This window comes from Pyrgilauda ruficollis, unplaced genomic scaffold, assembly GCF_017590135.1.
Source record: "Pyrgilauda ruficollis isolate IOZ18807 unplaced genomic scaffold, ASM1759013v1 scaffold101, whole genome shotgun sequence".
Lineage (NCBI taxonomy): Eukaryota > Metazoa > Chordata > Aves > Passeriformes > Passeridae > Pyrgilauda > Pyrgilauda ruficollis.
Window position 1 is genome coordinate 774,533 of NW_024508213.1, and position 15,232 is coordinate 789,764.

The following is a 15,232-nucleotide window of genomic DNA, read 5'->3' on the forward strand; positions in this document are numbered from 1 at the left end:
CTTTCAGATCCTCCAGGGTCACCTCAAGCTCCTGGCTGCAGTAACAGGTTTTCTTCATTAAACGTGCAAGTATTTCTTCTATTTTAGTAAGTTTATTAAACCTGACTTGCAGTATTTAATAGCACTGCTTGCTCAGCCTGGCTGCAAACTGTGGGTGATCATCCATGACCAATTTCATAAATACTTGACATTACCTGGTGTCTGAAAAGACAAACTGTGGAACTCTGCAGTGGCACTTTGCAAATTGCTTTACTGAACAGAGCAATGCTCTACCTGTTCAATATTAATTACAGGACAGGAGTGAAAAAAATTGTGATTACCTGAACACAGAAACAAACTGCTGATGTTATGCCGAGCTACTTGTTGGGATGCCTCTCTTCCACCCAGTATCAGAAGTAGCTATGGGTTTTAGGTGGTGGTGAGTTGTTGGGCACCATAATGGAGAGGACTGAAAAAAGATGAATTGGGATGTCAAGGAGAAGAGCAGCACACATATTCTGGAGGAGCGCCAGCAGGTACAGAATTACAATTTTCTTTGCAAGTGTTGGATGGGGCCTTTCCTCTGTGGCTGGGTGCAAATACAATTGCTTATGCTTGCCAGTGCATATGTCCAAGATATAACTATGCTTATTAATTCATGTGTTTGTCTTTGTCTCCAACAGTTTCAGTCCGAAAAGGCTGGGATACTGATAGACTAGCAGGCAATGAACTTTTCCAGTTCCTGAGAGTGATTTGCAATTTTTTCTAGCGTGGCTGCCAGCAGATGCTAGTCTTATTCCCAGCAAATAAATGTCTCTCCCCTCCCTGCTTTCCCTCAAAATTTTCAGTTTTTGGGGGGATTATTATTTGGCATCATTTTAGCTGACTCTTTCTAAATTTTGTGTATCCAGGAGAGATGGGTTTGCTGTGCTGTTTCCTCAAGGTTTGCAACAATGTTGCCTTTAAATCCTGCCTTGTTGCCCCTGGGGAGTCTGAATCTGGCAGCAGGAATATCTAGTGTGTCTTTTAAGGTTGCAGTCCAGCCCTGAGCCATAGAAGTAGAAAAAGGAGCATGTTTTGGCTTATTGCACCTCGGTGTGTTCATGGAGGTGCAGTTGGTACCAGCTGCCTCCAGGCCAGTCTGCTCAGGGGAGCTGATTCTCATCCAAGTTTGTGGATTGCCAATTCCCCAAGAATCTGACAACCTCTACTGCTGCTGCTCTTGCTTCTTTGATGAAGGACAGACTGCAGATTCCCAGGCAAAACCTGTGACAGGAAACATAATCTGCAAAAAAAGCCCTGGTAAAATACATGAATCCCATGCCAGTATCACTGGTGCAGGTGCTCCTGAAGAATCCTGCCCAAGCCCTCACCTGGGGAAGTGGGAATATCAGAGAAGTGAGAGAGGTTTCTGGTTTCTCAATTCCCATCATCGTTTGTATATTGATTTCTTAAACTCTCATTCCCAAGACAAAACTGTGACTGTGCTGTAATCTAAGGGAACTGCTGCATGGAGACTGTCTCTGAAGAGAGAGGAGATGGCTTTGCTTTGCAGGGGTCAGATGAGATGCCATTCATTACTGCCTCTGAAGTGCTTTTCCAAATCTCGGGTGGGGGTGCTTTAGGAGAGTCTGTGCTTTGACTTGGTGCCAGCTGGGGGTGCCCTTCTCTGCAGTGTCTGTGAGGCAGCAGTTTTATTCTCTCTGTTCCTCTCTGGAGACTGAGGGACAAGTGGAATAGGATATTGGAAAACACTGCAAAAGGGCATGTTAAGTTTGGCTTAATTAATAAAGACCAGGTTTTTGGAATTAATTGTGAATTCTCCTGAGAATAATCTCACAGGAGATTAAGTTACTGTAGGCCCTGGCCTGATCTGAATGGATGGCAATGTTGTAAATGACAGCGCCAAGGTAACGTGTGTGTCTGTGTCAATCAGATCCTGGGTTTCATAATTTCATAAATTAAATTCCTTCTTTTATTCAATTAGTTTGCTAAAGATGATTTGCATTGCTTATTGTACCTCTGATGGTGTGGCCTGATCAGACACAGTGTTAGCTCTGGTCGTGGCACATCCAGGGAACAAAGTGCTGTGCTGCTGGGGGCGACTCTCCAGCCATGACAGGGAAAAAGGAGAAATCCTCCTTTGGTTTATGCCCCAGCTGCAGTCTCATCTGGTGTGTAGCTGGTCTCGCTGCAGGGGCAGTAATCCTCTCCTTAGGTGCCTCCTGCTGTGTGTGCCTGGGGAGCGATGCAGGGAGGCACCCGTGCGTGGCTGTTCCCGTCTCGGGGGAGCCCTGCCCTGAGCCAGGGCGTGGTCATGCCGATCCATCACCCTGATGATGCACCGACACATTTCCAGCCTCTGCACTCCTTTGGGATGAGCCAGTCTCCACTCTGAGCTGCAAGCACGCACGGTGGTTTGATCGCTTCTTGAGCATGGATGTGATGTCTCAGAGTAGAAACCCGTGAGTTCCTCCCCTGCTGCTCAGCAGTGACTGCTGTAGTGCAAAAACACACAGCAAGGAAGAAAAGGAGTCTTGTTTCTTGTGTGAAGGGGACAGACGTCTTTCAAACCAGCATTAAGGGCTGCCAATGCAGCTACTTACATGTTGCAAAGATTTCTGAGATCTTGGCTGTGTTGAACAGCCAGAATCTCTTGCCTCTTCTTTTGTGATACTAAGCAACTTCAGAAAAATAGTCTCCTAGGGACGGGGTCCATAAAGACATCAAATAGGTCAAGGGTCTTGTTGCTGCTTGCTTCTGTTAATGTTTTGTTTTCCCTGTAATTCTGGCTTTTTCCTGGCACAGCTTAGGTGCAAACTAAATTCCTTCATGTGGAAAACACAAGATGCTATGAAGAAACACCCTGAGCAAATCAGACATGGCAGCCCCACAGATCCTGGCCAGAGGTCAGTATTGAGCCACACACACACCTGGAATGCTGGGCAGCCCAGTCCCAGTGGAGCCTTTGCAGCCACGGAGAAATGAGGGACACAGCCCAAGGCATGGGGAACATCTTGGCTGTTGGCAAGACTGACTGTAACTTGTGTGTTCTCCTGCAAGGCTTCTGCTACCTTGGTAGGGTAAGGTTTAAACCAGGTCCTAGCAACCTGCTGGCTTGGAGCTGTGAAACAGCAGCCATCTGCAGATCACACGTGTCTGGTTTTGCCTGCAAATGCCACTCATTTGGCGTGCAGGTCATGGGTTTGGTGGGCACCACTGGTGGTACAGTCAATGCTCGCCAGGAGCCGGAGCAGTGGGGACAAAAGGCTAGTTCTGTTCAGCGTAGATATTCCAGAGCTGGGACAGCTCTCCCTGTCCTTGTGTCCACCCTGCTCTGCGGTGTCTGGGAAGCGTTGCTTGTCGGAGTCAGAATGGCATGGCAGGGGGAGGCAGTGGTTCCCTTTCCTATGTCTGTGTGCCAATTACACTGAAAGGCTTTTTCAAGTCAATTTTAAAGAAAATGTCTCTGTCCCCAAAGGCTGGACAGAGATGGTAGGTTTATGATTCTAATGGTCTTAGAGTGTGAACCTGTAACTTATCTTGCAGTATATTCTCTACATCCTTTCACTTAGGCACTCAGAGCATGACCAAACATCTTCCCCACGTATTTCAGAAAACAACAAGACAGGAAAAGCAACGGGTAATATATCTGACTGTATTTCAAAGTTGTTGATTGTAAACAAACTTTGTTGAAGAAATAAAATCACATGACAAGATATCAGAGTGATACTATAAATAAATTTTGTTATTGTTGCCACACTTCACATTTTTGGAACTCGGAATTCAGCTTATGGTGTATAAAATTTGTAAAAATTTATTGCAAGCGTGCCTTTGTGTAGAACAAAACTGGTGTCACAAAAGTAGTTCCCTGTCCCATGCAGAAACACAGCTGTGTGTCTCTTACTGTGAAGAGGTCACACACCTGCATTTCCTGAAAGACTTGGCTGTTATAAAATTGGTCTGAGAAGGTTTTTAAAAAGAAAAAAAAAAAAAAGTAATTTGCAGTGTATATTTTACCTCTGTAATTTATGCTTTCAACAGAAATCTTTAGAATTATAAAGAATATGGAACTTTGCAACAGAACCACAGTTGCTGATGGTGTGAGCACAGCCCAGTGGTCTTGAAAGCACTCAGCCAGCTAAGGCCCATCTTCGCAATTGGAACTGTCACTGCATTTTATGGAATGTAAGTTGCACACATTGAAAAATAAATGAAAACAAAATGTCAATGGGGAGACTCCTTCTCTGGAATCCCCATTGTTCCTGTTTCTACTGTGGTGCTTCCACAGTCTGTAGCTTCCATGCTGCGCTGACATGCAGCAGTGCTGTGACTCCAAGGCTGATGACTACTGAACACATATAGCCTAAGGAAAGGCATGGAGTGAGGCCAGGGATGTAGCTAAAGCAGGGTTTGTGTTACTCAATCAGCTGTGCAGACTGCTTATGTTAAACATCAGCCTTTTCTTTTAATTCAAAGGCAGCAGGAGAGGGGGGTATACATGCTGGAATGACGAGAGTTAGAAGGGATCACCTGGCTCCTCTCTCTCCATCCTCTGAACTTTCCTCTGCCTTCTCAAACTCATTGTCACCTTGTGTCTGTGTCTACATCCCTCCATGCTGATTAGCCACACCTTCACAGGACCAGATTAATTGCTGGCATAAACCTGAATTTTGTTATCTCTGATATTACCCCCAGACCCCATGGGATCAAGCTTTTTTTTATTATTATTTCAGTACTGAAATGCCAGGCAAATATTTGGTTCATATCTAGAAGAAAAATCCAGGTTGCAAAATAAGTCGGAGAGACCTGCAAACAGTTTTCCATCAAATGAGCAACTATGTTTCACAGAGACATGCAAATTGTTCAGCAGTCATGTTTTGCAAATGCCTTGACACAGATTATTTGAGAACAAGACCACAAAGTTACTTTGACGCAAGTGGGTTGGGGCTCTGGACAGCTGAACCTAGTGCACTGTGCTTTGCTTTTAAATTTCTAGGCTTTTTGGGGGGAACTAGTGGAAATAGGTCAAAATGCTCTGAAGGCCAGAGCACACTGTAAATATTTGAAGTGTGAAAGCATTTGCCAGAGTGTTTATTTTAGAAACAGTGTTGCAAGGGCTGGGAGCAAACTGCATAGGCCTGGAATTTTCCCTTTCCTAGAAAAACTTCTGAGACCATGAAGTTGGTCTATTGACTATGAAGTCTGCTTGTCCAAGGAGCTTGGATTACAAATTGTGATCTTGTGTCTCCCCAGGATTTTTCCCCAGTCAGGTCCTACACATCATGGTCCTACAGCACAGCACAACAGTCATCCAAGGTTGGGTGCTTTCCTGGGTCAGGTTTTTGCACTACATCTCATATGACCACCCTGACATCCCATACAAGCAATTATTACTTCAAAAGAGTGATACAAAAGGGATTTACCACTTAAGGCCTTTTAGTGATACCTAACAGCTGTTCACCAAACCCATCAGAGTGAAAGGGCTTCAAAAACAAAGCAAAACACAAAGAAAATCCCCAGACCCTGTCAAAGGTCTCTCTATGACAGCAATGCAGAGCTGAGGAATATTACAGCCATGCCAGTTGGAGCAGTGGGTGTGGGGCTGCTGAAACCTCTTTGGGGTCCACCCAGACCTGCTGGGACAGCACTAATGGGGCAAAGCAGACAACACCTTCACAGTGATTGCAATAGGAACAGCCTGCAGAAACAATACCCTGTTTAATCTGAGATCTGCAAAATAGCAGAAAGGACCAGCAGAGCAAGGCTACAGAAGTAAACTGAAGGGCCAGCTCTGTGTTGTCAACCCTTCCAGACTGACCAAGAACCTGCAGGATGCTTTGGATGTGCTCTAAAAGCAAGGAATGAGGGAAGCAAAGCAAAGTATGAGGCAGAAAGCTTCTCCAGGGTTAGACTTCCAGAGAGGCAAAGCTGTCACTGAGAAGAGGAAGAAATCCTTTTTACAAAGCACAGCTGTTCTCAGCTGTTTCCCAACAGTGAGGTGATGATATGAAAGTGTTTCCAGTTCATGGTGCTTCTGGAAACAAAGGTAAGTTTAGGAAGAATTGTGACAAGAATGAATACATATCAAGTAGCACTGATGACAGGCTTGCTTTAGAGTAGATCATGTGATGTGTTGGTACAAGTATCCTATTTAACAGCAGGCCAAATATATACCTGTTTTGAGTTTAGAGTTCCTTGCCCTTGTGAAACTGTGAACAGGTCTTCAACACTTCAATATTTTTCTCAGCCAGACTGACATGAGCTTGTTTTACAAACAACCAATCTTACATCAATCTGAGTGCAAAGGAAGTGCCATGGCAAACTCCGTAACAGAGGTGGATGGAAGGTTTCATATTCTATCTAAGCCTCAGTGACTTTTCTTAACTCAGTAATTATTTGTCTGAATTTCACACTGTTTACTGGACAATTGCAGAGCTTCAGATTTTCCATATATCTCTTCTAAGTTCCTCAGGGCTTGTTGGGCTCCTAAGTTTTACCAAATTTTCTCTTACCTTTAGTGCAATTTAGTTTTAACTCATGCCAGCCTGTATGAAGGAAGTTCTGCTGAGTCCCACAGCCCTTACTTAACTTAGGGGGGAAATGATATTTGGCATCCTTCCATTTCTAGTTAGGAAAAGTGCTTTTGAACAAGAACCAAGCCACTGAAGACACAGAACATGGCCTTAATCAGCAGGAGTGCAAACTTCACTTTACATTTCATCACCCCCCTTATCTGTGCTGTGCCTTGGCGTCTGGTAGGAAAGGAAAAGCTTTGATAAGCTAATGATGTCTCATGAGTGCTGAGGTTGTTATAGCACTTTGCAATCCTTGCTTGGAAAGTACCAGAGATGCACAGAATTATCAGAGCAGCATAATCTCCCAATCCCCCCCTTCAGTGGAATCAGCTCTACCACAAGGGGACTAAGGCATGGAAGAATGAGATACTGGAGGCTTCTTTCACTACTCACTAGCTCAAGACAGACTTCTAAATAACTGTTAGAAAGAAAGTAACATCTTTGGGGGAAAAAAAAGGCCACAGAAATAGATCTGGAGGTAAAGAACAGGAATGCTATTTTTGAGTTGCTAAATTCAATTTTCTCTAGAAATTACCTGAAGAAAACAAAGTTGTACTTCTATAAATTATGATTCCTAGACTACTTGTATATAGAAAGGTTGGGGACAGAGAATAGAAACAAAAAATGGAGATGAGATTTCTTGAAATTGTGCCCTATTGTCAAGTGTACAGATGGGCTGAAGTGAAAAGTGGCAGAATTCCTGCAAGCCCTTGAAGCATTTTGCAATGGAGACAACAGTGGAAACCACTTCCCAGTGGCTTCTAAGCTCTGGTAAGTGTGGTATTACACACTGGGAAAAGAAATGTTTTCCAGGAATGGATTGTGGCAAAACAGACATTTCCTGAAAGTACTGTGCATAGAAGGTGGTCGGTATGTCTTACTGATAGTCTCAGTTCTTTGAAATAAAGTTTGCATACCATGAACAAGTAATTATCAGTTTTTAGAAGTACAGTTCTAAACAAGTAAGTATCAGTTTTTAGAATGTCAGTGAAAATTCAATTCAGCAGGAGAGAAAAGAGCTGTGCTGTGCTCCCTTCATTACTTCAGTGTAGAATTTCTTTTTTTCTGAAAAAGTTTAGTGACATTCTTCTGTGACTTGGTTGGCATTTTGACTGCATTTTACCTACTGCTAAGTTCTCAGATCTCTTACCCAGATTGTCTTAAGGCTACAAACTATAATTTCACAAGCTATTGCACAATTAGACACACACACACACACTATAACGAGCATCCTTGCACTACTTTGAGACTTTTTCCCCCCTTTAATCAGGGAGAGGCTTTAATGTTACAAGCAGGTGGGGAACCAAATCTGAGTAAGCCAGTTTACAGTAAAGGAATTAATCCTGTATAGGCTGAGCTGCAGTTGACAAACTTTAGCCATTTAAAAATTATCCTATATCTTCCTTAATTACTTTGCCTTGGTTGTAGTAACAGAAAAAGTGCAAGATGCTTTTTCAACAAGGAGAAATCTTAACTTTCCCCAACCCTATCCACTTCCAGTCAATAAAAGGAAAAGATGAGGGGGAAGAGTAATCTGTACATATAGACTACACTTTGGTGGCTTTTGCTTGTTGGCTTTGAGAGCCAAAATTCAGGCATTTTGTACATACAAATATATATTAATATTTTTGCTTACTTATGGAATGTTTGTGCATGATAAGAACAACAGTTCCAAATGATGAGGGATGTTTAAGGCTAAGAAAATGAAATTCATTGCAAAGCTATAATTTTGTTTTCATTTTTCTCCTTTACAAAGGAGACTAAAGCATCTTCCCTGTAATAGTCAGCCACTGTGTAATCCCCCATCAAAACCAATTCTAGGGAAAACTACTCAGGACCTAGTCCCTGAGGCAAAAAGCTAGGATCTCATGATTTGAGCTCAAGTAATCCGCATAATTAACTGCATACATTGGTGAAAAATTAAGTATTTCAAGGCCTCAGGCCTACAGTCATCCAAAAAAAGAAAAGGCATTGTCTGTATGGGATGGCCTAGCTCCAGGCCTTTAAGCATACATAGTTATGTAACAATTGGCCAAGGGCTCCAGATTTATCCCAGGGGCTTACAGTGTAGCTGGAAAGTGGTCTGCCTACTCCTCAGAAATGTCAAGTGGCTCCAAGGTGGTCTTGGAAACCATCCCATGTCTGCTGGGGGCATGGGTATGCTGCACATAGCTCAGCATGGCATGGGAGTGTAAGGAAGCTGGACTTTTCATTTAAGCCATCCCATCAGTAAAGTTCCAGCCAAACTTTTCCTTACTGCCCCAGTTTCAACTACCATACAGATTTATGGGATATAATGATCTAGTAGCTACACTTCCTGATCCAATATAGGCTGGCATTGTCTGAAGTAGGGAGCAATAAGAACACTATGTGAAATTTCCTGAAAAAAAAGAAAAATATAGGTTTATATTGCTGAACATTTATCATGCTTCAGGCTAGCTGCTGTCTCCCTTTGAATACTTACAAGACTGACAATAATCAGCTGTCAACCACACTCAGTCTGAAGAGGGGTGGTCTCAGTTCTCTGCAGGGTCAAGAAATTTTGAACTCATCCTTGGGTTCCTGTGCAGCTTGACATTGTCAAGGGCTAGAGTGGTTCAAACCCACCCCCTTCTTTTGTGGTTAGGAGGCCTCAGTGCACAAAGTTTTGTCCTTTCTCCCATGTTTCCTGGGTGGAGACCTTATGGACTGAGAAGTGAAAAAGATGCTTAGGAATCCCACTGCTGTTCATTGTGCAGCTGGCAGGCAGAGCAGGATGTGTGGGGCAGGCTCCAGGCTGTAGCACAAGCAGAACCACCATGAAGTCAGCCATGGCCATCCCCTTCTCTCCTTGCAACCAGGTGAGATCTGCCTCTAGGTCTATGCCAAACAGTAAGACTTTGGTGGAAACAGAAAGGTGTCAGTGCAAGGACACTCCATAGGCTTGTCATTCACTTACTAACCCCTGCTGGATTCTTCTTCTGTTATTATTTACATGCTATGCACTTGCATGTCACAGAATGATGAAATCTGAGGCGTTTCCAAATTCATGTTGGTTACCCTCTACTGCCTCTTGTCAGACAGATGCATGTAACCTGGTAAGATTTACACTGATAAATCAGTCATTCACCCCCAGATTCCTCTTGAATCAACTTGAGGCATTCTTTGGGAGTAAAACTTTTCAGGCTTGGGGTCCTCTAATCAACATGGTTTTCTGCCCTGTAAGTTAATGCAATTCTGTTTGTGCCCATCACTGCTAACCTCCAGAATACAGAGTTTTTTGATGATTGAGTTGTGGACTAAAATCAATAAAGTGTAAGAGGGCAGGGTAGTAGTTCCCCTCAGTATTGATTCCCACGTTTCAATCATACCTCTCTCTCTCGGCGCTGTTTTGTGAAACTCCAGTGGCTTTCAGATTCCACGAGCACTAAAACATGGCTTTGACCACCAGCCATGGCTTTGACCAGCTCACAATGATGCTTGTCCTCTACAATGTCACTCAGAACAGGAGAACTCTTTGGGCTTGCTCTGTTTTAGCAAGGTTTAAGGTTGGTTGAAACTGGACTTCTTTCCTTTTCTAAGACACAATGCTACGTTATTTTGCTACACATGTAATCTGCTTAATTACAACTACTGTGACAAGCCCTGAACTCTACCAAAAAGAATTCCTACAGAACACCCCACAGTGATAATGGGAAACACTTGGTTATTAGTGACTTTGTTTTTCCTGTCAACTGTGTGCCAAACAAAATTCTAAAGTTGACCAAAAAGGTCTTGACAGTTACCAAAGAAAAAGCAATAAATTATTGTTCTTAAAACTTTAACAGTCCATTACATTAGCTTTTTAAGCAACATTTAAGATACAGTTGAAATCAAGAAAAAATATAGTTGGTATATTTTGATTTCTCACCTGTACACTGACCGTGGCAGTTAAGATGTGAGGCAGTATTACTTACTGGTTTACTCACTGTTAATTACAGTAATTAACAGTAATTAATACTTACAGTATTAATCACTGTTTGTGTAAAAAAATGTTTCATCGTGGTTAAAAAAGAAAATCAGTATTTGTAATTTGTAATTTTAAATTAACTAATGTACTTGGTTTCTCCTACTTTTCCTGTGTTCTAACTGGGATCAAATTGTTTTATGTTACATTAATAAAAACAAAGGGGGGAAAAAAAAAACCCACAGAAAGATGATATCATGAGTGGTTCTCATTTCCTGGCTGCCTGCCTGTGAAAGTGGTGTTTGTCCAGATGCCTGCTGCAGTGTCCCTGCGCTGGGCTGCTGTGCCTGTCCCGGTGCAGGACAGCAGCGACGTCTGGCGGGATGGCAGCCGCGCTCAGCCCACGGTGCAGCCGCACAGGGACAACTTAGTAACTCCAAGGAAGGGGCAGAGTTTCCTGTAACGCCCGTCTAGGACTGCTGAGCTGTGCCAGTTTCTGACAAGCTCTTGGCCCAAGAGGAACTTTACAAGATGACCCTGTTCAACAAATAGCATTGAGATGATGCTAATTTAAGTCTGTTTTCAGTGTACAGATTCCCACAGGGCATTCGCATTCACATATGCAATTTTGTGTCAGCTTTTCCAGTGGCACTTTCTGCACGAGATGTTTACATCCAGCTGATACTAGGAACAAAGTTTGCACCTCTCTAGTGGCATCGCTTGGCATTTTTGGATGACAGCACTGGTGGTGTCACAAGTTCCTTGCTTTGCTGCTCCAGGTGTGGTATCTTCTGCTTTCCCGCCAGCCCCTGCCTACGCCACCAAGAGCAAAGCATCAATGGGTGGGTGAGGTGTCCTCCAAGCCCAGAAGCTCCTTTACAAGTCTTTCACCAAACTGTGCACGGCTGTACCTTGTCACATGGTAGGCCTCTGACATTTTGTAGAGGATGTAGGCATTATTTATAGCGATGCTGATGGCAAACCAGAACACTTGTTGCCAGGTCTTGTTTGGTTTGTGAGAAATGAAATACCTAAAAGCCAAGAAAGGAGGGAAAAACACTGTTCAGCCAAACAATTGCAGCTGGGATGCAAGAAATCACCCCAGACAAAGATCCTGCAGTCCCAAAGGAGAAGCAGACATGGGACTTCATGCCTGGTTCATTTAAAGAAATTTTGTACAATGTATCTGACAGACAGTAACGGCAAATTTGCACAATTTTGGACATTTCTGGTAGTATGTAAAAGAGCAGACCTCCTTGCTCTCAGAAGCAAACTTTAGCAATAATCTCACCTCTGTATTGCTCCATGTAAATAAGAGTACTGATACATATTCCTTGAGCTCACCCATGACAAATATCCTTGTGATAGGAGATGTAGGGCTGAATCCCTTCAATTTGTAACTAAAAAAAAAGCCTCAGTCACATTACATTGCAGTTTTGGGAAGCTTGCTGATGCTTCTCCTCAGGTTTATTGTGAGCAAAGGATGATTGCTGCTGCTGTCAACAGTAGGTAGGAGGATGTGGGGGTAGAGCGAGAGCGTACACTGCTGGTAGGTGGACCACAAGGCAGAACCAGAAAGGACTGACATCTTTATATTTAGGTTCTGACTAATTCTAGGACTGCCAGAATATTCTCTCTTCTGTCACAAAATTTCCCATTCTCCCATTTTCCTATTTTCATTTTTTAAGTAACCATTTAAATCTACTACCCCAGCTTTTTTCCGCATTGATTTCCTCAGACCAGATCCCAACATCATTCTCCAGCGATGAACTCCTCTTCTTTCATATATTCTACTGAATTCTTGCTGCCTTGCCTAGAGCTGGCTTGAAAAATCTCTGCTGCTTTTTCTCTCTTCTCAATTTCTAGTTCTTGAAATCTCCTGTACCTCATTGCTATTCCCACAGCCAAGCTTCACCACTGCCATTCTTACTCCCTGCTGTTCTTCCCAGCTACATTAAGAGCTAACACTGAGGACACCAACTGGAATTCAGGAGCCAGAAGTTCTACATTCTGCTCTTTCATCATGTAGATCAGCTTTACATGCAGAACTGAATGTCTTTTTCCTTCTGGCTCCAGGTGACACAAATATCACCAGGACAGATTATCAACTAAACATCAGCTACTGCTAGAGGTGGAGAGCTGAGCTAGCCTGAGAGACTTGTGGGGCTGGTAGACCCTTGTTGAATTCTCTATCAGTCTGCTGGCTCATCCTCTCATCACGTCTTAAAAGTAAATTTATAAGATGCAAAGGACCTGTGTCTCAAAACTTCTTTTTTTTTTTTTGTCTGATGTATGGGTAGATAGAGCCAAACCATCACCAGCAATGCAGTTCTTGCTTTGTGCAGAGCCAGCATCTGATCTTTGATTTAAACAGAAGTTCTGTCAGAGATTCAGTGAAAGCAGCATTGGGCCCTCAGATGCAGCTCAACATGAACAACTCAAACCTTGCAGCAACAGAGAAGGTGTGAAAGAAGAACACACAAACATGCACATCTTACTTACTTGCTGTATTTATCATCATATTTGCAGATATAGCTAAGGTGAGCAGCAAAGGCTTCAACTGCCAGTGGGCATGGAATTTCTCCACTTTTTCTCTTAATTATAACTCCTGCATCAATTAGAAACATAACAGTTTTAAACTGACATCATAATTCTAGCAATTGAAAAATATGTTTTCTACATATGTCTTATAAAATAAACATTATTGACAGTTTTCCCCCTAAAGCTGGAAAGTTTTCTGTAACAGAGACGCTAATTTGATTTCTTTTCCCACAGGTAGTACATTGAACAAGTAGAAGGCGAAGAAGAGGGATCATTTTTCAGTTGGAAATGAAAAGGTGTTAGACACAAACATCTTTACCATATATTCAAAGGAACCCACACATTCCTGTAGTCCCATAGTAGCCCCCTACAGACAGTTTCTCCTTTTTTGGGCCACAAGAAGTTGTGGTCACCTCTGGAGCAGTAACTTGCTGTTATATGCTTTGAATTCTGGAGGTCCCAAATTAGTCCCGTGAAATTAAATCCTTTGCTTATCTCCACCCACGGGGCCAAGAGCAACATCACCTTCTCTTCACTGGGTGCCAATTGACACAGAGAAGAAAATACAGTAAGAAGGAGCCAACTGGCTGAACTCAGTAAAGACAGAAGTGAAGCTGGCGGGTGATTGCGATCTCTCAGAAATGAAAAGCAGCCTGGTTCCTGCTGTGGGGAGCCAGCACTTAGAAGTACTCATAGGTTGCTCACTGGAGCTGAGCACACATTTCTCTGCCTGCAAGTGCTGCTTCCTGTCCTGCCTGGTCAGCTGGCTTGCTAATTCAGCTCATCATGGGGGATGGCCATCCTGCCTACTGCAGAAGTCTGTGGAAAGTCAACAGGCATCACCCTGCAGCCTTCTACCAACCACTCTTTGCACAGACAGGTGCTAGAGCAGGTTACTCCAGAAATGGGCCCCATTCCTACATGTGGTCTATCTTTGACCTGGCCTTATCCAACATTACAGCACTATTTGTAAGTCCAATGTCCTTCTAAAAAACTCCCCTAGCTCTTTTCTGATGTATTGCTCCCTGTAGGAAGGAAGGGTGGGTAAAACAAACTTAGAGCTTAGGAGTCTGCTCCCTAACTTTTGACCTTATGCCCCCACAGGTTTCAGTTGTGGGCTCTCCGGGAGCCCACATCTGGAGCACCACTTACTCCATGGCTGTGGCACACTGCCTAGCAAGGCTCCCTTCTCTCAGGTAACAACACTGTTTTGTCCAGGTCTAGAGAAGCACAGGCTTGGTTGCATCCTTTCTCAGCATCGTTTCAGTACTGGTACAATCCTCAGCTTTCTCATTTCTCAAGATCTCCAGAAAACTTTCTTCACCTTCCTTCTGCCAACTCTTTTACAATCAGCCTTAAATGCTACTCACGTTTTGATTACAGACTTCACCATTTCATTTCTCCAGCTGGAAGTCTCATTCCATCCATTATCTCTGTCAAGCCCCCTGTGCTGTCCTAGCTTGCAGGCTCTATTTTGAAGCTAGTATGCAACATACTAAATGTCTGTTACAGCTGAACCATGCAGAAATTTATTTGGGGTGTTTAAAGTCTGAGTTTTCAAGAGTCCAAAGTCATATTACCTCTGAATTGTTCAATACACTTTCCTTTCACCTCTGCCTCCACAAGCGGGGTGTAAATGTAGCCCAAGAAGTGGGGGGGAAAACCAATCAAACAAAAAAAAAATTCTTCATTACATTCATGTAATTATTGTAGTGTGGTTTTGGTTCTTTTAATGAGTCCTACATATATCTGGCTAGCATGAGGTAAAAAGAACTGATACACCACCAGCCTGCTGCATTAGTGCTGCAAAATCACTTGCAATCTCATCAGGGCAAGTCAGGGAAGGGTAAGTATGTTCCTGGTACAAGTGTCATACAAAAAAAAAAAAAAATCACCTTCTTTCTCCTCTTGCTCTCTTCTCTGTCTTCCCCTTCTCTTCCTCTGGAGAATTTGTGTTTTCTTTGCCATTTGCTTTGTATTCATAATCTTTAAAAGAATGCATTGCAGTGGCAGAACCATATACTCTCTATCACTTTCTGTTATATTCCCCATAACAGTCCCCTGTTTTGAGAACGTAAATAGCTTTATAGGCACACTATTTTTAGCCTTTCCTAGGCTCGTTTCACAGCCACAGCCCACCTTCCATGGGAAGACAACAGCCAGATCTTGGTCATTCCTAGCTGCAGGTCTCTGTGGCACGTGGTCCTGA

General features: G+C 43.2%; 1 protein-coding gene across 1 annotated transcript in view; it reads right to left on the minus strand.

Moving 5' to 3' along the window:
* Positions 1-3,620: 3,620 nt before the first annotated feature.
* PGBD5 (piggyBac transposable element derived 5) overlaps positions 3,621-15,232 on the minus strand; it is a 68,832-nt gene continuing 57,220 nt past the window's right edge. Inside the window, exons 6-7 of the mRNA XM_041468865.1 lie at positions 12,985-13,090; positions 3,621-11,513 (exon numbers count right to left, since the gene is read on the minus strand). Coding sequence (XP_041324799.1) covers positions 11,318-11,513; positions 12,985-13,090 — 302 coding nt within the window. The 3' untranslated portion in view covers positions 3,621-11,317. The remainder of the gene's footprint in view (positions 11,514-12,984; positions 13,091-15,232) is intronic.